Here is a 24,303-nt window from a genome sequence, read left to right on the forward strand (position 1 = left end):
ACACAGCGGGGCGTAGAGTGAAAGGTGCGCCGTATGGTTTTTGGAAGCCAGATTTTGCTGGACAGTTTTTTTGACACCATGTCCCATTTGAAGCCCCCCTGATGCACCCCTAGAGTAGAAACTCCAAAAAAGTGACCCCATCTAAGAAACTACACCCCTCAAGGTATTCAAAACTGATTTTACAAACTTCGTTAACCCTTTAGGTGTTGCACAAGATTTAATGGAAAATAGAGATACAATTTCAAAATTTCACTTTTTTGGCAGATTTTCCATTTTTTATTCTTTTTTTCCAGTTACAAAGCAAGGGTTAACAGCCAAACAAAACTCATTATTTATGGCCCTGATTCGGTAGTTTACAGAAACACCCCATATGTGGTCGTAAACTGCTGTAAGGGCACACGGCAGGGCGCAGAAGGAAAGGAATGCCATACGGTTTTTGGAAGGCAGATTTTGCTGGACTGTTTTTTTGACACCATGTCCCATTTGAAGCCCCCCTGATGCACCCCTAGAGTAGAAACTCCAAAAAAGTGACCCCATTTTAGAAAGTATGGAATAGGGTGGCAGTATTGTTGGTACTAGTTTAGGGTACATATGATTTTTTATTGCTCTATATTACACTTTTTGTGAGGCAAGGTAACAAGAAATAGCTTTTTTGGCACGTGTTTTTTTTTTTGTTATTTACAACATTCATCTGACAGGTTAGATCATGTGGTAATTTTATAGAGCAGGTTGTCACGGACGCGGCGATACCTAATATGTATACAATTTTTTTTTATTTATGTAAGTTTTATACAATAACTTTTTTTTAAAACCAAAAAATTGTTTAGTGTCTCCATAGTCTAAGAGCCATAGTTTTTTCAGTTTTTGGGCGATTATCTTGAGTAGGGTCTAATTTTTTGCGGGATGAGATGACGGTTTGATTGCCACTATTTTGGGGTGCATATGACTTTTTGATCGCTTGCTATTACACTTTTTGTGACGTAAGATGGCAAAAAATAGCTTTTTTTACACCGTTTTTTTTTTTTTTTTACGGTGGTCATCTGAGGGGTTAGGTCATGTGATATTTTTATAGAGCCGGTCGATACGGACGTGGCGATACCTAATATGTATACTTTATTTTTATTTATGTAAGTTTTACACAATGATTTTATTTTTGAAACAAAAAAAAATCATGTTTTAGTGTTTCCATAGTCTAAGAGCCATAGTTTTTTCAGTTTTTGGGCGATTATCTTGAGTAGGGTCTCATTTTTTGCGGGATGAGATGACGGTTTGATTGGTACTATTTTGGCGTACATGCGACTTTTTTGATCACTTTTATTACCTTTTTTGGGAAGTAAGGTGGGCAAAATTTCAATTTTCTCATAGTTTTTATTTTTTTTATTTTTTTGACCCAGACCCACTTGGTTCTTGAAGATCCAGTGGGTCTGATGTCTGTATAATACAGTACAGAACCTATATAGGGTTCTGCACTGTATTTTACTTACACTGAACAGATCTATGCTTTCAGCACAGATCTGTTCAGCACCATGGACAGCAGGACGCCTGAGCAGGTGTCCTGTTGCCATGGGAACCTTCCCCGTCTGCCACAACTTCGCAGACGGGGAAGGGTAAGGACGGGGCTCTCGGGGGGATGCCTGGGGGCTCTCTCCCTCTCCCATCGGGGGGCTGCAAAGGCACAGCAGCCCCCCGATGGGAGAGGGAGGGAGCTCCATGCACTGTTAACCTTTTCCATACAGCGGTCCATACGGACCGCTGTATGGAAAGGGTTAAACGGCTGACATCGCATCAACGATGTCAGCCGTTTATACCAGGGTGCCAGCAATGTGCTGGCACCCTGGTATATCCACTAGAAACCAACGATTATTCAAGGGGAGGCGGGCGGGGGATCGCGATCCCGCCTGCCGCACCGCCCGCCTCCCGCAACGCCCCCACTGCCTGCGACACCCCCCCTGCACCACCCGCCGCCATCAAATCGTGCAGGGGGAAGGTGAAATCTTGATCTTAGGCACTCTGAAGTTTCTGATCCCCGCGGTCAGGGACCGCGGGGATCAGAAACTGCAAAAAGCACAGCAAACCGCAGGTCTGAATTGACCTGCGGTTTGCTGCGATCGCCGACACGGGGGGGTCAAATGACCCCCCCCTGCGTTGTTACGGGATGCCGGCTGAATGATTTCAGCCGAAATCCCGTTCCGATTAACCCCCGCGGCGCCGGAATTCAGATTTTAAGTCAGGACGTACCGGTACGTCCTCGGTCCTTAAGGACTCGGGAAATAGGGCGTACCGGTACGTCCTCGGTCCTTAAGGGGTTAAAATGAACTCTGGACCTTTTATCTGCTCATTGTAATTGGGATAATGAGGGAATAACACACACCTGGCCATGGAAAAAGCTGAGAAGCCATTTGTCCCATTACTTTTGGTGCCTTAACATGTGGGAGGCACGTATGCAAATTGTTGTAATTCCTACACCGTTCACCTGATTTGGATTTAAATACCCTCAAATTAAAGCTGACAGTCTGCAGTTAAAGCACATCTTGTTTGTTTCATTTCAAATCCATTGTGGTCGTGTATGGAGCGAAAAATGTTAGAATTGTGCCAATGTCCCTATATTTATGGACCTAACTGTATATATAGTATAAAGTGGCCAGAATATATATCCCCCATTTCGGGTGCCCCCCCCCCCCCCCTCTGGAATGCGCCTGCAGGAAGGGAAGCCGACAACTGGACAATTATGTCCAGTTTCGGCCACTTCAAAGGAGAGAGAATCAATTTAGATCCTTTGTCCTTTGATTACATCTCCGGCAATGCCCCTGTAGGTGGCATACCTCCGATGCTGTAATTACAGCACCAGGAAGTATGCTGGCGCTTCACAGGTAGGAGATTCAAATCTAGCTAGCCACACTATCCCCCCCCCCCTTCCTTGCAGGGGTGGTCCGGTCTGACTTCCTGTCAAGAGGGAGAGCTAGATCGGCTAGTGAGGAGAGAATGGAGCATTTCCATTAGCTCCAGTATCTTAGGGCCTTAGGACCAGAAATCTATCTCCACTTTGAAGAACACTGCTCCAGAGAGACAGGGATGCAGAAACCCATCAAGCTATGGCATTCCAGACAGCAGAGTGACCAGCTAAAATCAGCTTTACAGACACTGCTGCAAGGTGAGGGATAACAAGTTAAGACACCTATCACCATATCCCAAGTCTCTGTGAGGTGAGTGTCACGGTACCTCCCGTGTCAGAGGATGGAAGATCTGAGAGACTTGCTGCACATGAGGTTAACTGACAGTCTCTTGATTCTCAGTGTTGTTGTTTGGCAATGACCACACCTCTTGTCAGGTGAAGCTTGTGGTCATTACTGCGTTCCCTATTTAGTTTGGTCTCACACGTCTTACCATGCCGTTGATATTCTCTGCTTGGATTTGGAAGAGTTGGTGTGTGGACCTTTTCTGTGTTCCTGCTCATCCATTTTCTATAAGATAAGTTGTACTGCTCTTTGTATTTGGTTGTTCTTTTGTGCTTTTTGTTGCTAGACCTCAGGAAGATGCTGGTCCATTCACCAGGGAAGGAACCAGTTGTCTCATTCCCTGTCACTACCTTTAGGGCATTTCAGGGCTCCTAGGGTTTAGGTTATGGCGTATGTATTTTCCCACCTTCAGGGTCTATACATACTGACAGGAGTCAGGGTCGGGTTTAGGGGTTTTGCTAGGAGGTGATCGTTTCACTCTCCCTAGCCTTGAGGCCTAGTTCTTTGTCTTTCCCCTTCAGTTCACTTCAGTGACAGTGAGACATAATAAGTTAAGACACCTATCAACACAGGGAAAGATAGGCAAATCTGAAAGCCTGCATTACGTAGTGGACACCCACTGTTACAGGTGCCAGCAAAGACTTTGTCAGCTAGCATATTTATTGAGTGCCATCCAGCTACCATTTTTCAACTTTTATTTATTATTGCTGTATCTACTGGAACTTACCATTTGCACTTTGCAAAGAAAGCATTTTTTTTGTTGTTCTCTTACATCTGCCTGATTCCTTATATCCACCATTTCACTGCACCGACCCCAGCGAGCGATGGCCTGAGGGGGCACACAGTGACACAACATTTCATCAGGGACACTATCGCTTCCATCCTTCGCCCTGTCTCTTCAGGGGCTTGCTGTATATACTAACAAAAAAATAACACCCCTAGATAGAAATTTCATATTGCTGAAAAACTTGGCATGTACTGTATTTATGTGTCAGGCAAATATGTAAATAGTTACAGGTGTGTTCTGATTAAACACTGGGTATCGCCACAAGAGGGCATAAAAGTGCTTTCCCCTGCAGCCCTGTAAAAAGTCTCTCACAGGCTTCTTTTGGGTAGTGTACCTCTTGGTGAGAGATTATATTTTGCCCAGTTGACAGACGATTGGACTGACTGAAGCAGGATGGTTGTTTCATTAAATTGTCTGCCATGTAGGCCACTCTGACCTAGCTGTTAGCAGGTGTTGGGAACAGTGGTTATTTGAGGGCACATGTGGCAAACAGGCTCTGGATGGCCCAGACAGACCACCAGTAAAGAGAGTCCTTTAATCTGCCAACAAGCATGAGCAGCTCCCACACAACCCTATTTCTTCCTGGACCATTTCCAGGCACTTAGCAGAAGGAAATTTGGTGTCTTATTGACAGTGGCGTGGTAAAGAGGGGGCGTAGAGGCGGTCCATCCCAAGTGCCCGCTCTCAGGGGCGTGCGAGAAGCATTGAGCGCTTCCATCAATACAGACTCTCCACTCCCTCCTCAGGCCGGCTGCACTCTGAATGGTGAAGCAGGAAGACTTCTCCTCGCTCCACCATTCAGCCTGAAAGCACAGACTGTGCTGCCGTCCTGGGTTGGCGGAGCCTGAAGCCTGGGAATCTGCATAAGCTCCACCCACACAGTGCTGCAGAGCGATCTGTGTCTGCAATGAAGAGGTATGTGAGCTTCAGGAACAGGACAAGGTGAGTAGTTAGTGTGTTTTTTTTTTTTTTTTTTAAATACAGAGGGGGCACAGAGGGCTTTATTACTATGGAGGGGGCACAGAGGGCATTACTACTCTGGAGGGGTGTCACAACCAGACAGCTGAGAAGCTCTGACAGAGGCCTTTCAGAACCTCCTCCTTGAGTTTCTTTGTTGTGATGTTCAGTTCCTCATCTCGTTAGCCTCTCTCAGCTGTCATGTAGTTGGACTGATTGCTTCCCTTTAAATTCCTCCCCATAATGCATTACTGGGCGGCTTATACTACTTCCTGGAGTGTGTGTGCATGCTGATCTTGTTTTCCAGTCTGCTACAAAGTTAAGTGCTGAACATTTATCTGTTATTTTCTGTTTGCTGGATCCCAGGTGACCCTGACTCCCTCCGTGTCTGGTGTAGGGAGCCGGTGGTCGTGTCCCCTCACTATTGTAGGGTGTTCAGGGGTTATATAGTCGAGGTACGTGGATATGCAACCATCCACCTCTGGGATCTTTGCATAGGCTGAGCAGCCAGGGAAAGTCTCAGGTCTTGTGCAGGGGTCTCCCTTTTGGTTCCTTAGCTTTGGATCCAGTGACTCATATATGCATGTTGCTTTGTCTTGTTTCCTGTACACCGTCCGTGACAAGGGGGCACAGAGGGCTTTACTAATGTTAAGGGGCACAATGGGCATTTCTGCTATGGAGGGGGCACAGAGCCAGAGGGCATTACTACAATGAAGGGGGCACAAAGGGCATTATTACTGTGAAGGGGGCACAATGGGCATTATTACTGTAAAGGGGGCACAATGTGGATTTCTACTATGGAGGGGGCACAGAGGGCATTACTAGCACAGTGGGCATTACTACTATTAAGGGGTCACAATGGGCATTATTACTGTTAAGGGGGCTCAGAGGGAATACTACTATTAAGGGGGCACAATGGCATTATTACTGTGAAGGGGGCACAATGGGCATTATTACTATAAAGGGAGTACAGTGGGCATTATTACTATAAAGGGAGTACAGTGGGCATTATTACTATAAAGGGGGCACAATAGGGATTATTACTATGAAGGGGACACAATAGGGATTATTACTATGAAGGGGACACAATAGGGATTATTACTATGAAGAGGGCATAATGGGGATTATTATTGTGAAGGGGGCACAATGGGGATTATTACTGTGAAGGGGGCACAAAGAGGGAAATACAACTGTGAAAGGGGCACATAGAGGGTGTAACTACTGTGAGGAGGGCACAATGCGGGCATAACTATTGTGAGAGAGCACAATGTAGGCATAACTACTGTGAGAGAGTACAATGTGGGCATAACTACTGTGAGGGGGCACACATCTGTACAAATCTACTGTGAAGGTTGTACAATGATGGCAATACTACTGTGAGGGGGTACAATTAAGTAAATAAAGTATTGGGGGGGTGCCAGAGAAAGGACCTGCCCCGGGTGCCAAACACCCTAGGCACGCTACTGATTGGTGCTTATTATGTGTGATGCCATTGACAGCCAGCCACTGTCGTCTTCCTTTGCAGTGGTGTGATGGATGAAAAACCTGACTGCTACTGACTTGAACTGTATTGTCTTTAGTGACATATCCAGGTTCTGTTTCAACGAGAGTTGGGTTCAAGTATGGATGCCTTGTGGTAAGCAATCCAAGTCTGCCTTTGCTGTGGAGTTACACACTGCCGCAAATGTTGGTGTGATGATCTGGGAAGCCATCTGATTTGACAGTCAGGTCACCCCTAGTAGTGATAAGAGGAATACTAACAGCTCAATAATATGTGACTACACATGTTGCCTCTCATGGCAAGGCTTCCAAATTTGCTTCCAATTTTTCTGCAAGGATTTCCCAGGAAAGCCTCCGCCAAGTTACAACACTCTCTTAGCCTGCCTGGTGACAAAATTTATCACTAATCAAGAATTTATGGGACAAGATGGGAAGCCAGCTTGGCAACCTACAAGTGTGCTGGACCTACAGGCACAGCCGCAACATCAGTGAAATGTGTAGCAGGATACCATAAAGAAACAGTTTGCCTATATGACCAACTGTATCTCATTTTGTATCCAGGATAATGCGTTGGTCCTACAGGGTACTAACCTCTCCTTTAAATATAAGATAAACTTGCCTTTTTTCTCTAGTATTGTAATCACTTACATGTATTATCAATAATATATCATAATATATCATTTATTATCATTCACACATAACGTTTCATTCCATTCCAAAAACTCCTTTTTTGTGCATTATTATTATATGTTCACATTTGAAGTATATTCCAAATTTGCCCTGTAGATTTTTTTCAAAATCATTTTTCATGTAATTTTAGCAAACATGCAGAATGGAAAGCATGGAAAAAATATGTAAAGTAAGCTTTGTGAAAACACCATAAAACCTTAAAGATGCAGCCACAAGGCCATGTTTCTGCATGCAGTTTTAGAAGCCAAAATCAGAAATGGATCATAAAAGGAAAGAAAGTATAAAGCACATATACAACTTCTCCTCTTTAAAAAAAAAAAAATGTAATTCACTTTTGGTTTTGGCTTTCGAAACTGCATGCAGAATCCTGACCGTGTTGCCGTACCCTTAAGAACATATGAATGATTCTCATAATTCTCTGAAAATGAAAACCTGGCATATCTAACATGAGGAAACACAATATTGTTGTGAACGTTGCTCTGAAAGTTAGGAGTTCTCCATAAAGAGGCAATTTAAATATTTTTATACGCTTACCTTCCTACCTTTTTTTGTAAAAAACTAACTATTAATTATTACTATCAATTAGAGATGAGCGAATTTCTCAAAAATGCAATTCCAAAAAAATTTGTTTCGATCCCCAAAAATGGCTATTTCCTGGCTGCAGAGAGCCTTTATAGTGGTGTTGAACACTGTGCCTTGCAGTAACACGCATAGGGAGTCTGCTTTGGTAGTGAAATAATACTGTGAGTCAGTATGACATGTAGATGACAGGCGTCGCTCTTAGAATCACTGCACACTTCACTTATTTGGGAAGTTACAGGGCCAAAACCGACCGCTCAGCCTTACAGGTCAATGTTAGCGCCAGGTATAAAGAACCGTGCAGAGGCCTAAGATCCTACTATAGCATGAAAAACCGCACTCCTTTTACAACAATTCACTGATTTCACATAGATTTCTACAGAACCTGTTCTATTAAACGCCCCCCCGATAGAGTGGAGTGGGTGTCAGCAGTAAGTTTGTGTTGACGTCACTGATTATTTTGCCCTTCCTCTGATCCGTCAGAACAATAACCCCCAAAAAACGGATCCTGTCTGTGGATGTCACGGCGGGGAGTGGGGGAAACCCCCCACTGAGCAGTGTCAAAGGGTATAGGGGATAGGCCTGGCCAAGAAGGCGTAATAAGGGAGCAGGTCACCTCCTACAACATCCCTAATCCTCTCCCTGACTCCTCACCGTATGAGCGGACCCTGATGGTGGGACGGCTCATACCCTGGATACCTAATATCCTGAGTTGCCCTGGAAATCCCTCACTTAGGAGCAGGGGAGAGACGACCTGTTCATCCCAGTCATGGAGGAACAGGAGTCTCTACTGGCCAAGCTGAAAGGAGAGGGGAACACATACAGCATATGGGGATGGCAGGTAAGCGAAACCCATAACACACTTACCTGCCACAGACACACTGACTGGAACCCGTGCACAAGTGCTGGTGTCCACACCAACATTAACGAACACAGCACACACCACAAACCACACAGGGACCCAGGACTCCATTAGCTGCAATAACATGAGGCAGGGGAATGACTAATAAACATGCTGGACATCAAACACCACCAGACATGTAACACCAAATAAGAAATACAAACACCCTGAACATCACCCACTCCATACAAATAAAAACAGGTAGGGAAGGAGACACCGGGATAACATTGAACATCTATGACCACAAGGGTGGCCCTCACTGGACAGATGGAACAAGCCAGGAACCTTGAACCACCAGCATACACCAAGGCTGGAGGAACCCAGAGCTACAGGCTTCCAGCAGAGACTAAATAGCCCAAGCAGCCACACCCACAAACACATAAACCCAGTGTTCACAAAACTCTAGGAAGGGAGTTAACCCTTCCAACACCCGACAGAGTAAGGAAGCCACTTATTGGGGAAGTGCACACACAAGCAAACTAAGCCACACGTTACCACCGGCAACAGCATGCGTGGCAACCATGTCACAGCAATCACCCAGAAGGCCGAGACACTGCCACCGCATGCTCACACAGCAACACGTTGCCGCGTGCAACCGAAAGTGTAGCAACAGTGTCACAGCGCACACCATAGGCCGTGACAGTGGAGCATCCGCCTTCACTCGGTCAGCATTTGTTCAGTAATCCATCAGTATTGCTAAAACCCCAAAAAACAGGAGTGGATCCAAAACAGGGATGACACGTGAATGGAATATTTGCATGTCTTTTGTATTTTGTACCCACTCCTGCTTTTGGCTACCAAATCACAAGCCAATTCTGATGCAAATTAGACAGCTGTTACATAGACAGGATCCGTTGTGCGTCTAATTTTTCCTTCCTTCTGACAGATCAGAGGAAGTGTCAAATAAATGATGATGTCAGTCAGATAGAAAGGCAAAATAGTAGCCGAGTCATGAAGTAGGGAGGGTGGATACAGCATGAGAAGTCCACAGAGTAGCCCTATGACCGAGTGGTTAGGTGGAAGCAGCATGAGGAGACCACAGAGTGGCCCAATGACAGAGTCTGGAGGTGGCAGCAGCACCAGGAGGATGCCACAGAGTGGCGCAATGACAGTGTGGCGCTGACAGCAGTATCAGGAGGCCAAAGAGTGGCACAATTAAAGAGTGTGGAGGTGGCGGCAGCAGCAGCATCAGGAGGAGGCCACAGGGTGGCACAATGACAGTGTGGAGGTGGCAGCAGCATCATGAAGAGGCCACAGGGTGGCACAATAACAGTGTGAAGGTGGCAGCAGCAGCATCAGGAGTCATGAGTGGTGAGGAGGCAGCAGCATCAGGAGACCACAGAGTGACCCGTTGACAGAGTGGGGAGGTGGGTGGCAATACCAGTACCAGCTGAAGATGGTGGGTAAAAGAAGGAGCACTTGGCATAAGATGTGTGGCATCAGGTGGGTGGCAGCATCAGAATAGTAGCTGAGGCAGGTAGCCAGAAGAAACCGGTCTCTTTTGTCGAAGTGTTGGTGTGGCACCCTGGATGATCTAGTCTGATGCATCATGCATTGGTCGGTGGAAATCTTGGCTTTAGAACATATAACTGCACCGCTGAACAGCAAATAGGCCCTTACTTTTTTACACTTATACACACCACAAAAGGCTTTAAAACATATAACTGCACCGGAGAAGGCAAAAAGGATGTATTTTTTTGCCACTAATACATGCCAAAAAGGGCTTAAGAACATATAACTGCACCGTTGAACGGCAAATATGCCCTTACTTTTTTCCACTTAAACACTCCAGAAAAGGCTTTAGAACATATAACTGCACCTCAGAACGGCAAATAATATCTATATTTTTGCCACTAATACATGCCAAAAAGGGCTTTAGAAAATATAACTGCATCACTGAACGGCAAATAGGCCCTTACTTCTTTCCACTTATACACGTCCCAAAAGGCTTTAGGACATATAACTGCACCGCCGAACGACAAATAATATACAGTATATTTTCTTGCCACTAATACACTCCAAAAAGGGCTTTAGAACATATAACTGCCCCGCTGAATGGCAAATATATATTTTTTGCCACTAATACACACCAAAAAGGGCTGTAATTTTCTCACTTTGACACACAACAGCAAATACTTTTCTTTGTGCCACTAATACATGCAAAAAAGTGCTTTAGAACATATAACTGCACCATTGAACGGCAAATATATATTTTTTTGCCACTAATAGACGCCAAAAAGGGCTGTCATTTTCTCACGTCACCACACAATGACGAATACATTTTTTTGTGCTACTAAAACACGCAAAAAGTGCTTTAGAACATATAACTGCACCGCTGAACTGCAAATATATATTTTTGGGGCACTAATAAATGCCAAAAAGGGCTGTACGACAAATAGGCCCTTACTTCTTTCCACTTATAGACGCCACATAAGGCTTTAGAACATATAACTGCACTGCTGAACGGCAAATAATATACCGTATATTCTTTTGTCACTATTACATGCCAAAAAGGGCTGTCATTTTCTCACTTCACCACACAACGGCAAATACTTATTTTTGTGCCACTAATACGTGACAAAAAGGGCTTTAGAACATATAACTGCACAGCTGAACGGCAAATAGGCCCTTATTATTTTCCATTTATACACACCACAAAAGGCTTTAGAACATATAACTACACCGCTGAATGGCAAATAATATATATTTTTTTGCCACTAATGCATGCCAAAAATGGCTTTAGAACATATAACTGCACCGCTGAATGGCAAATAATATATCTTTTTTTTGCCACTAATACACGCCAAAAAGGGCTGTAATTTTCTCACTTCACCACATAACAGCAAATACTTTTTTTGTGCCACTAATAAACACAAAAAAGTGCTTTAGAACATATAACTGCAGCGCTGAATGGCAAATAGGCCCTTATTTTTTTCCATTTGTACACGCTGTATGGCAAATAATATATATTTTTTGCCACTAATGCACGCCAAAAAGGGCTTTAGAACATATAACTGTACTGCTGAACAGCAAATAATATATATTTTTTTGCCATTAATACACGCCAAAAAGGGCTTTAGAACATACAAACCGGATTCCAAAAAAGTTGGGACACTAAACAAATTTTGAATAAAAACTGAATGCAATGATATGGAGATGGCAAATGTCAATATTTTATTTGTAATAGAACGTAGATGACAGATCAAACGTTTAATCCGAGTAAATGTATAATTTTCACGGTGTCAACAAATCCCCAAAAAGTTGGGACAAGTTGCAATAAGAGGCTGGAAAAAGTATATTTGAGCATAACGAAGAGCTGAAAGACCAATTAACACTAATTAGGTGAATTGGCAACATGATTGGGTATAAAAAGAGCTTCTCAGAGTGGCAGTGTCTCTCAGAAGCCAAGATGGGTAGAGGATCACCAATTCCCACAATGTTGCACAGAAAGATAGTGGAGCAATATCAGAAAGGTGTTACCCAGCGAAAAATTGCAAAGACTTTGCATCTATCATCATCAACTGTGCATAACATCATCCGAAGATTCAGAGAATGTGGAACAATCTCTGTGTGTAAGGGTCAAGGCCTGTAAAACCATACTGGATGCCCGTGATCTCCGGGCCCTTAAACGACACTGCACCACAAACAGGAATGCTACTGTAGAAGGAAATCACAGAATGGGCTCAGGAATACTTCCAGAAACCATTGTCAGTGAACACAATCCACCGTGCCATCCGCAGTTGCCAGCTGAAACTTTACAATGCAAAGAAGAAGCCATTTCTAAGCAAGATCCACAAGCTCAGGTGTTTTCACTGGGCCAGGGATCATTTAAAATGGAGTGTGACAAAATGGAAGACTGTTCTGTGGTCAGACCAGTCACGATTCGAAGTTCTTTTTGGAAATCTGGGACGCCATGTCATCCGGACCAAAGAGGACAAGGACAACCCAAGTTGTTATCAACGCTCAGTTCAGAAGCCTGCATCTCTGATGGTATGTGGTTGCATGAGTGCGTGTGGCATGGGCAGCTTGCATGTCTGGAAAGGCACCATCAATGCAGAAAAATATATTCAGGTTCTAGAACAACATATGCTCCCATCCAGATGTCATCTCTTTCAGGGAAGACCCTGCATTTTTCAACAAGATAATGCCAGACCACATTCTGCATCAATCACAACATCATGGCTGCGTAGGAGAAGGATCCGGGTACTGAAATGGCCAGTCTGCAGTCCAGATCTTTCACCTATAGAGAACATTTGGCGCATCATAAAGAGGAAGGTGCAACAAAGAAGGCCCAAGACGATTGAACAGTTAGAGGCCTGTATTAGACAAGAATGGGAGAGCATTCCTATTTCTAAACTTGAGAAACTGGTCTCCTCGGTCCCCAGACATCTGTTGAGTGTTGTAAGAAGAAGGGGAGATGCCACACAGTGGTGAAAATGGCCTTGTCCCAACTTTTTGGGGATTTGTTGACACCATGAAATTCTGATTCAACATATTTTTCCCTTAAAATGGTACATTTTATCAGTTTAAACTTTTGTTCCGTGATTTATGTTCTATTCTCAATAAATATTAGAAGTTGGCACCTCCACATCATTGCATTCAGTTTTTATTCATGATTTGTATAGTGTCCCAACTTTTTGGGAATCCGGTTTGTATAACTGCACCGCTGAACGGCAAATAATGTATTTTTTTTTGCCACTAATGCACACAAAAAAGGACTTTAGAACATATAACTGCATCGCTGAACGACAAATAATATATATTTTTTTGCCACTAATACACGCCAAAAATGGCTTTAGAACGTATAACTGCACAGCTGAACGGCAAATATATATTTTATTGCCACTAATACACGCCAAAAAGGGCTCTAATTTTCTCACTTCACCACATAACTGCTAATAAGCCATTTTTTTCCCACTAATACACGCCGAAAAATGCTTTAGAACATAACTGCACCGCACAAGGGCAAATAAGACGTGGAAATACTTCCTTGTAGTAAACCCTGTTAATGGCTGTATCAAACAGCACTCGTACCCCAATAACAAGAACGGTTTGCTGGAATTACAGAGCTGTATAATGGCAATTTGGATCCCCAGTCAGTGTAGCAAGGTGTAATAGGATTGTTCCTATTACCCAGGCTGTAAACTCCCTTACTGAACCCAGTTCTGCTTCAATAATGTGGAATGATTCCTCCTTATCCTTTCCCTGAACTTTTATACAGCAAAATAAAAGTTTTCAAGTCTTTTCTACCACTGTCCCTAGTGCCTACTGACGTCTCTCCCTGCACTAAGTACACTGGAAAATAGCTGAATCCAAGATGGCTGAGGCTAGTTATAGGGCTGTGACATCACAGGGCTGGCTACTGATATGCTGCATGCATGGCATTGTGGGTGATCCTTCATTCCCAGAGTTCCTTGCTCCATGTCCTAACACGTGCCGCAGCCATATTACCACAAAGCGTGAGGAAATTCAGATTAGTTGGGAATCTAATTTTTCCTGAAATTCGTATCGAATTCCACTTCGTCAACTTCTATTCGCTCATCTCTACTATTAATAATTATTTAAAATATTTTACAAAATTATTCTGCAAACTTGACTAGTCGTATAATGTCTAATAATGTTCTTCAGTAGACATAGTAAGCAGGATGCCTGCTAGAACAACTGTGCCTTACAGTATTTTTGAACAGTACTCCTCAATGCATCATACACAAACCCTTTGCGAGTAAATGAAGCGTATACTTTGTCTATGCTAAGAGAAAGAAAACCCTGTAATGCAAAGGCATAACTGTTGCAGAATGTTAGCATACACAAAAAAGATGCAGACAGTAGCTTCGGCATAAGAAGAGTAAGGTTCATGTAGGTCGCTAATACACAGCATTTTAACATGCATTTTGCTATTGAGTAAAACAAGTAAACCGTTAATAATGTAATGTAAAAGCCTTTTAAATAACAGATGGTGTGGGTATGGATCTGCTCACTTAAAAAACACATTTCAAGTGGCAGACATTGTTGACCTCGATGCACCAATACACTGCTACAATCTTACTAACATATGAATAATTTCCCTTAAAGGGCCACAATAGGGTTTTATGGCATGCTTTAAAAGCAATATCTGTAAAGCCTCATTCACACGTCAGTGTTTTGGTCAGTGATTTCCATCAGTGACTATGAGCCAAAACCAGACATAAGGTTTAAGGGAAAGATCTGCACCTGTTCTGTGTTTAGAGCCGCACCTGTTTTTGGCTCAAAATCATTGATGGGAATCACCGACCGAACACTGACGTGTGAATGAGGCATAAGGGTTCAGTTGAGACCTTCTAGATATTTAGAGGAGACACATGACCTATTGCAGGTTCAGAAATTGATGGATGTCCCAATGTCCCAAAGCTACATAATATTGCTGATTTTTATATTTGAATATGGGTTCTATGACTTTCAGATATCTTTAATTCAATCTGTGGTGTCAGACCTCATAACATTAATCTTGTCATGGATACAAATTCGTATTAAGCTTGCAGTAATCGACTTGGAATTATTTAAATAAATTGTCTTGTAGAGTTTTTCTTTTTACTGGCTGCATTGACCTTTCTTTAGGAATCATGCACATGACCGTATGCCCTCTGAGACATCGGCCCGATGTGCACAGCATCATAGTAAGCTATGATGCTGTGCTCTCCCATGCGCACGATGTTTGCCGCTCTGGGACATATGGCCCGCTCACGGACTGTATGTCTTGTGGGGCATATGGTAGTGTGCATGAGCCCTTAAAGAGATATTCCAGGAGCATAATTTTAATTAAAAATGAGGACAGAGTTGGATAAAAAGACAATCAGTACTACTCACTTTACCAATCACTAACCACTGTTGGCTGTCCACTGCTCCCGATCCTGCTCCTCTCCGCTTCCTGTTTTTGGGATTGGCATGCCTGAAATGTCTTGGACGGCCTGCTCAGTCAACCACTATCCACAGTGGCGACCTGCCTTAGCCAGTAATTAACTGAGAAAGTAGTCCAAGCCATTTCTGGTTTGTTGAGCCTGAGAATAGGAGTAGAGAGGAGCAAGGGACTGAAACAGTGTTTGAACAGCATTGCGTGGGGATAGGTAAGGTGAGTACTGGTTGTTCATTATTTTACCCCACTTTGAGTCCATTTTTAATTATAATTATGTCCCTGAAAGACCCCATTAATAATATATTCATAATATATTGAGGTTATTAACATGTCTAATCTTTTGAACATCTGTCATGACTGTGCTGCTACAGCTGTGCCTCAGAATGTTACTGTAGATACTTATTCATAAGGAACACTAGGGCTTATTAACAATGACTGGAATATAATGGAATAGAAAAAATATAATTTCTGTGATGCAGTATATTTCTTGTACTGCTCTTCACCACAGCAAATGGCTGCTAAGCTTTAAGCAGGCCAGACCAAGACTTAAAAAGACCTCAGAGAGTGACCAACCTTCGGTGTGATTCACACAGACCTGGTTCCCAGTGCTGGGTTCCGGCTCCATTGCTCCCTGGCTGTCTCTGCAGCTCCAAGATGCTCTGGCATCAAGATCCTGTTGACGGATGCCAAGTGACCTCTGTAGCCAATCATGTACCGGTGACCTGTCTACCGTGCGGCACATGACCTAGTGACATCCCGCATGGGTGACAAGTCACTGTTGTGGCCAGTGATTGGCTGCAGTAGTCATGTGGTGCCTGGTGGCAGAGAATCACAGAGCTGCAGAGATAGCTGGGGAGCTGGAACCCAGTGGTAGGGACCAGTAAGTATGAACTTCAACATGGGTTGGCCACTCTCTGAGGTCTTTTTAAGTCTTGGATAACCCTTTAAGCTGTCAATGCACATTAAATTAATGTTGCCTGAACCCATAGCAAAGAAGGTCCAAATGGGTGTCCATGAACAGTCTGATACTATCCAATCAGTGCTGCCAGACTCAAATTGTGCAGGGATACACCCAAATCTGGTAACACCCAGTTGGGCCTTCATTTCAAACTAATAGTAATTGATTCATAGCTTCTAACAGAAATAATAAAGGAATGGCACACCATTCACGTCATAAGAATAAATGCTCCAGAATTGTTATCACATGGGAAATACAAGTAGTTGCTAAAGCTACTTTGACACTGGCGTTTTGGCTTTCCGTTTGTGAGATCCATTCAGGGCTCTTACAAGTGGTCCAAAACGGCTAAGTTTTGACCTAATGCATTCTGAATAGAAGAGGGTCCGCTCAGAATGCACCAGTTTGCCTCAGTTTGCCCCCGTTCCGTCTCCATTCCGATTTGCAGGCGGACACCAAAACGCTGCTTGCAGCGCTTTGGTGTTCGTCTGATAAAACTGAGCCAAACGGATCCGTTCTGACACACAGTGTAAGTCAATGGGGACGGATCCGTTTTCTATGACACAATTTTTCACAATAGAAAACGGATCTGTCCTCCATTGACTTTCAATGGTGTTCAAGACGGATCCGTATTGGCTATGTTAAAGATAATACAAACGGATCCGTTCTGAACGAATGCAGACGGTTGTATTATCTTACTGGATCAGTCTGTGCAAATCCATGACGGATCTACACCAAACGCGAGTGTGAAAGTAGCCTAAAACAGACATGTCAGGAGAGTTCCTCTTTGTGTTTATTGCTAACTTGGACCCTGTATTGGTTTGAAATCTGAGCACTTGTATTAGTATGACACAGTGACAGTATCTTAGTACTTTAGGCCACTGGTATCTGCGTACAGTATTGTTGTAATTAGCCTTATTTCTCTCCACTATAAAACAGAAAAGGTGGGAAGCATTATGAAGATTTACTAATATTGCCTGAAATTATCAATATCTTATATATCCACAATGCAAAAATCGCATCACCTGACAGGAATACTCAATTTAATTAATCAATCAACAAATATGAGTACTACTATGTTCTTTTTTAAAAATATAATCTTTTATTACACATGATAAAACATGTTACATCTTTTCATGATTGTGGTAGGGATTTAAATATGTTGCGTCATAATAAATATTCAATACAATACAATTCAATTCAATTGAACATCTTATTCAAAATAGTTTTCTCTTTTGTATTGAATATTTATTATGGCGCAACATATTTAAATCCCTACCACAATCATGAAAAGATGGACATTTTAAAATCACGTGTAATAAAAGATATTTTTTAAAAGGAACATAGTAGTACTCATATTTGTTGATTGATTAATATTGCCAAAAATATAAACAGCATGAACTTAGGTAGTCATTCTTACCTCATGCTGTATGATATATTTTCAGCACTGTTAGAACACTTTTGTCTAACTTAATTAAAGCTACGTATTTGTTGGCTTACTGTGAGTCAAAATTTTTCCACATGGAATAGCATCTTAAGACATACCCTTTCTAATAAGCCAAACTCCTTTCCACTAAACAATGTCCCCTCATCGAGTGAAGCACGATGGATTCATCTTTTTGGTGTATTTGCTTTATAAATAAGTAAAAAAAGTCATACAACATTATACGCCACAAAAATGCAAAATTTTAGGTGTGATCACATTAGTAAATGGGAGCCGATGTTTTTGCTAACAAACCTGGATCCAACCCTGGCAGTATAGAAGGGCAATCTGTTAGCTCATCTTACCAATACTTTCATGGGTAGCATTTTGCACGGTATCCTATAACAAACCATGAGAAGACAAGGAGCATCAACTGCTCACTGCATGAAAAACGTATACTGTATTATGATGGTGGATCCCTACATTTCTTTTTCGAATACCATCACTGATTCTGGTTTGGAATAAACTCATTTTTACATAAAGATGAAAGGAAATTCAAACATAATACATGATATATACTGATTTCAAATTAGCAATTGAATATTCACCATATTAGAGGATTTGAAAGCTTACTTTAAAGCATCTGCTTCAGGGGAAAAAAATCACATTAACTGGGGAGCAAAATTTACATTATGACCTTCTTTTCATTTTGTTACTTGCACATTTGCTAATTCTTGGGTTCCTCTTTTGTCAGTCAAGATGGCAGCACCGCTTCTCAGACTATCTGGTGCACATTGTTCATCAGTAGCCCAGGACACTTCCTACTTGTCCAGCCCTGCTCTTCGATTGGCTAGTACTATTCATGTGAATATGGTTGGCCAATCCAATGGCAGCAGGGAGTGTCTTGGACTACCAAATACACAGTATGCAACAGGTAGTCCGAGAAGCAGTGTGGCCATCTTGGATGACAGAAGGGGAACTGAGGGAACTGACAAATTTGATGCTAAAATTATGAAAAGGAGAACTGCATAGTAAGTGTCTGGTTATTTGCCAGTTCATATAAACTGGAAGGTTGCTTTTAGACTTTGCTTTAACGATTTCTTAAACAATTTAATTAAAAAAATGTATTATATTGAATAATAATTGAAATGGAAATAGATTTTAATCTTGAATAAATGATCCTGTCATAAATGTAGGTTTTTATTCTTTCATTTTTCTTTCTTTTTTTTATTACTGTGGGTGTACATAAGATCCCCAAAGCAAAAACCATAAAAGCACTATAGTGAATGTATCTCTCACAGGAGGAATAATAACAGCATAGTTTTTCAGATTTTAACTTTGCAAAATTGAATTTGACTTACCACATCTATTATTTGTAGAAGGGAAAGCTGTAGCTCTACAAGTAAGGGCTGTGAGTCATTCACTACGGGTCTTTCTAGACGATTGTAATTTCTTAGCAGTTCTCTATAAAGTTTCCTTTGGTATTCCCCTTGATGGGAGCCTGTAAAAAAATAAGACTTATGATAAAAAGCATGCATAAATGCATACAGTATATCAAATGTTAACATTTACTATATGCACAAATATAAGCCTTAATATAATTCTTTTTTAGCGTTTGATAGAGGATGGGGGGGGGGGGGCTCTGCTTTTTGGCCACTTCTATTTATAGAAAATGAAAATGGTGCACTACAATGGTAAATGCAATTGACAATATATGATATTAAAATGAGAATTTCACCAAAATATTCTTATATCAAGAAGATACCGGAGCCCGCGCACCCCGTTAAGGTCTCTCAAAATGGCACGGGACCCAATGCTAACCTACCTATGCCGTATGGACAATTTATGATAGGTGCATAAAGTCCGACACACAGCCAGCAGCTCCCAGTTACCTCCAGTGTGAAATAACACATACAATGGGAGGAGGGATGAGGCTGTGAGTCCCACCTATAACTGGGTCATGTGATGTAGGCTACCCGGGTGCACCTGAATGTTACCCATAGATCAAAATTAAAACACATTTAAACCTGAGGTTGCCTCACCTCCAGGCATACATATAAAACCAAAATCACAGAATAAAGTGGTCAAAAGGCAAAATATGCTCAAACCCCCTAACGCTGTAGCGCATTTTTACCCGGGGGAGCAAATCCTGCCCATGTGATCCATTGCCAACAGCAATCCCCAGCAAAAAATGCATACAATGGGCTCCGGTATGTTCTTGATATAAGAATATATTGGCGAAATTCTTATTTTAATATCAGTGTGAGGGTTTAGCCATATATTGTCAATTACATTTACCATTGTAGTGCACCATTTTCAGTGATTTTCTGTTTCTTATAAGCCCCATCCGCACATTTGTCTTACATGTGGTCCGTTGCGGGCATCCTCCATTGTATGCATTTTTTGCTGGGCATTGTTGTTGGCAATGGATCACATGTGCAGGGTTTGCTCCCCCAGTTAGTAATGCGCTACAGCATATGGGGTTTTGAGCATTTCCTGCTTTTAAGACCTGTGTAGGATGTTTGTGTGGTACATGTGGTCTGCTGCCGGCATTCTCCATTGTATGCATTTTTGCTGGGGATTACTGTTAGCAACGGATCACATGTGCAGGATTTGCTCCCCCGGGTAAAAATGTGCTACAGCATTAGGGGCTTTGTTACATCACTCTAGTTTATGCATTTTATTACTGGGAATATTTCCGAGGAGTTTTGCTTTAAGGCCTGGTGGAGTGGGATGGCCTTTATGAAGTCAACTACTGAATTTATTAGCTTTATTTAGGCATATAATGTTATCCTGAATCTTTTGTATTATTTTCAAAATTACAACCCCTTTTTTTTAATATTTTCTCCTTATTCACACTACTTCATTCTTATCACATTTATTATTATATCCCAATTGCTTTTTGCACTCTTCTGTTTCAAATAAAGGAAATGTTATTTGTCCGCATATACATGTATTAGGACAGAACAAAACTAAATGCCTCTTAAAGGCTTCCGTTTTGCATTCGGTCCTAAAATTTTATTATATTCCGTTATAACTCTGTTATAATGGAACCTATAACGGAATTCTAAAAAATGAATGGGAACCCGCCCTAACTGATTCTATAAAATATATTGATAACTCATTTAGACATCATTCTCTAGGGGACAGTTATAGGTTTATGAAAAATTGACTCTTGTGCTTAGACTCCCTTGGTTTCTAATGGAATTTTTGTATGTCACTTGACCCTGTATAACAAAATATTGTATATACTACGTAAAAATAGCAATAACTTAAAAAACAGCAAACTTTACCATTTTATTTTATAAAAACATACAACTTATTTGGTTGAAAAACAAACTATTGTTCTGCTTAGATATTATTACTACATTTCTTAGTATATTCCAAAGAAACTGAACTGACATCAGCATGAAGATCAGGTCTAGAATATCACATTCAGGTTTTTGAAGTCAATGTAAGGAATGGATCACAAATGGATGACATGTATGGAGGAAAGCATGAGTCTTCTCTTCTTTTGGAACCTCCATCCAGGCTTTGACTGCATAAAAAAAAAACTAAATGTGTAAATCCTGCCTGGATGTAAGACACTCTCCTGTTTTGCAGTCCACTGGGGCCCCCAGGAATTCTCGTGGGGCTCGGCCTGCGGGGGACTCCATTGGCGTAGCGGGACAGGTCACGCATGTGCTTGCGTAATCTTCGGTTCCGACTTCTTTGCGAGTGGACGCTTGAAAGGAGATTCGCAAAGGGTTACGCGGCCGAACGTGCGCGCATCTTATTCGTTATGCCGCCCGCTGACGGGAAATATACATGTACATAAACTCTAGTAGATTAGTGGGCAGGCATGGGTTAAGTGATCAATGACCAGCTAAGGCCGTACAAGTTTCAGGGATTAGGATAATCATATGGCCTGAGGAATAGACACATGGCACTCTGTGATTGGCCAGCAGGTGTTTAAGAGGTGATCTCCCTGGCTGGTCAGTGCCCACTGTTGTTTTGACAACCTGGGTGTATGTTGCTGTTCACATTCTTCCAGACTACCTGTGCATGACCTCTGATTTCCTCAATCCATCTGTAGAGACTGCCTGTGGGAAACTTCTATGCAGAACAGTTTGTCTCGTGTTGGACCTCGGATCGGACCCTGGAAATGTCTCGTCCCTAGGTGACTATTTCTGTGCATATGACTATTTCTGTGCATATGAACTTTGGCCTGGTCTAGCTGTCCCTCCTGCAGTTTTCCTGCACAAGTTATTATTTGGATTGATTACCTGCATATGATTTCTGGTCTGGACTGTACTGCCGTCATTTAATAAATCCACCATTGTTTAAACACAGTCTGGTTGTTTGGGGCTCTGCACCATTACACTGGATGTTACTAAATATGATCACATTTGTTTCAATTTATTTGCAAAGCAGTTCTAATCTCAGTTGGATTTTTCAGTCTGCTACACCTGGACTAGACATTACTTGGGCAAGCAGCCAATATTTAGTGATCAATAGAAGAAACCTTTTCCTGAGACCATAAAATGAAAGCTATGAAGCAGCTAATATAATTAGAATTAGAATTGGAACCCATATTTTCAATGAACTTTTTCAAGAACTTTCCCTCCAGAGTACTTTCTACTTTATAAATATTCCTGATCTATATAACTACATATGGGGGCTATGGTGGTGCTACTGCCATAGGGGGCATCCGTTAGCTCAGCAGAGCCCCCCCCCTAGCAGTCAGAGCCTGGTCTCGGGAGGGGCACTTCCAGATTATTTTCTGTCCGCCGCCACAAAACAATGGTGCTTATAGAACAGACTACACAGTGTAGCGGTATACTGTACATTGTGTGGCACATGTTGCATATGCTATATGTGTATAACAAACATATTCCACATGAAAACTTACAATTACTTGGCTTGGCCCTTGGGGATCTCGGACACCACTTCAACACTACTTTGGCCGGGGGCTTGGTGGAGCTGATGTTGTGTTTTATCCTAATGAGAAAGATTTCATAATAAGGATTTGGAGAAGGGGCAGTGGGGTAGCAGAGCAGGGAGAGGCTGGTGCTGCTACTAGGGGATCATACCATGGGGGAGTAATAAAGCCCACCATAATGCCCCCTCTAGTAGAAATAATTCTCCTTATAATGTGACAGTGCAAAAAATACCCCCTTGTAATGCCTCCAGTTGAGCTAATGTCCCCATAGTGCCCCCATAATGTCCCAGTATAAAATACCCCTATATAGTGACCCCAGTAAATTCCCCCATAGTGCTCCTTTCCCCCCTTTCTGCTAGTGCCCTCCATAATGTACCAGTATAAAATGCCCCATATATAGTGCCCCAGTAGATGCCCTTAGTGTCCGGCCTCTGATAGGCTGCCGGCCTAGTGTCCCCCATAATGCCCCCAAATAATGTGCCAGTAAGTGTCCCCATAGATGCCCCCCGTTATGTGCCAGTATCAAGTGCCTCTCTTCTCCATCCCCCCATGTGCCAGTATTAAGTGCCTCTCTCCTCCTTCCCCCCATGTCCCAGTATCATAGAGCCAAACCCCCCATGTGCCAGTATCAAGTGCCTCTCTCCTTCCCACCCCCCATGTGCCAGTATCATAGTGCCAAACCCCCCCATGTTCCAGTATCAAGTGCCTCTCTCCTCCCCCCCATGTTTCATTATCATAGTGCCATCTCCCCCCCAAAAGTGCCAGTATCAAGTGCCTCTCCCCCCCCCCATGTGCCAGTATCATAGTGCCAACCCCCCATGTGCCAGTATCAGGTGCCTCTCTCCTTCCCCCCATGTGCCAGTATCATAGTGCCAACCCCCCCATGTGCCAGTATCAGGTGCCAACCCCCCTCCCCCCATGTGCCAGTATCAAGTGCCTCCTGCTCCCCATGGCAGTAACAGTCAGGTATTTAAAAAAAAAAACACTTATACTTACCTCCATGTCAGCGATGCGATGCAGCCTCTTCCTGTGTCCCGCCCTGTATGTCCATATATGGAGTCAGTGCTTGTGTATTCTAATTTAGCCTGTATTTCAGAAAAGTTTCTGCTGGGATTCGAACACACAACCTTCTGTATCAGAGGCAAAGCACTTACCCACGCAGCCATAAGAGCTGCAATGCCACTGACTGAAAAAATATGAGACTTCTACTGTTATAGCTGGCTCTATATGACAGCTGTCCCAGCACACTCAGCTCTGCTATATCTCTATATATGATGTACACTTAGCCAGCTATAACAGTAGAAGTATCATACTTTTTCAGTCAGTGGCAATGCAGCTTTTATGGCTGTGTGGGTAAGTGCTTTGCCTTTGATACAGAAGGTTTGTGGGTTCAAATCCCAGACACATCCTCTCCTGAGGATGGCAATACAGATGACTATGCCTGGGATTCGTAAATGAGAAGTGT

The 24,303-nt window shown here is 42.6% G+C and overlaps 1 protein-coding gene across 1 annotated transcript in view; it reads right to left on the reverse strand.

Moving 5' to 3' along the window:
• The window catches only part of LOC122926685 (neuronal acetylcholine receptor subunit alpha-7-like), a 384,000-nt gene extending 364,031 nt beyond the window's left edge, over positions 1–19,969 (reverse strand). Inside the window, exons 1-2 of the mRNA XM_044278149.1 lie at positions 19,960–19,969; positions 19,279–19,418 (exon numbers count right to left, since the gene is read on the reverse strand). Of these exons, the coding sequence (XP_044134084.1) occupies positions 19,279–19,418; positions 19,960–19,969 (150 nt within the window). The remainder of the gene's footprint in view (positions 1–19,278; positions 19,419–19,959) is intronic.
• Between the last annotated feature and the right edge of the window lie 4,334 nt (positions 19,970–24,303).

This window comes from Bufo gargarizans, chromosome 1, assembly GCF_014858855.1.
Source record: "Bufo gargarizans isolate SCDJY-AF-19 chromosome 1, ASM1485885v1, whole genome shotgun sequence".
NCBI lineage: Eukaryota > Metazoa > Chordata > Amphibia > Anura > Bufonidae > Bufo > Bufo gargarizans.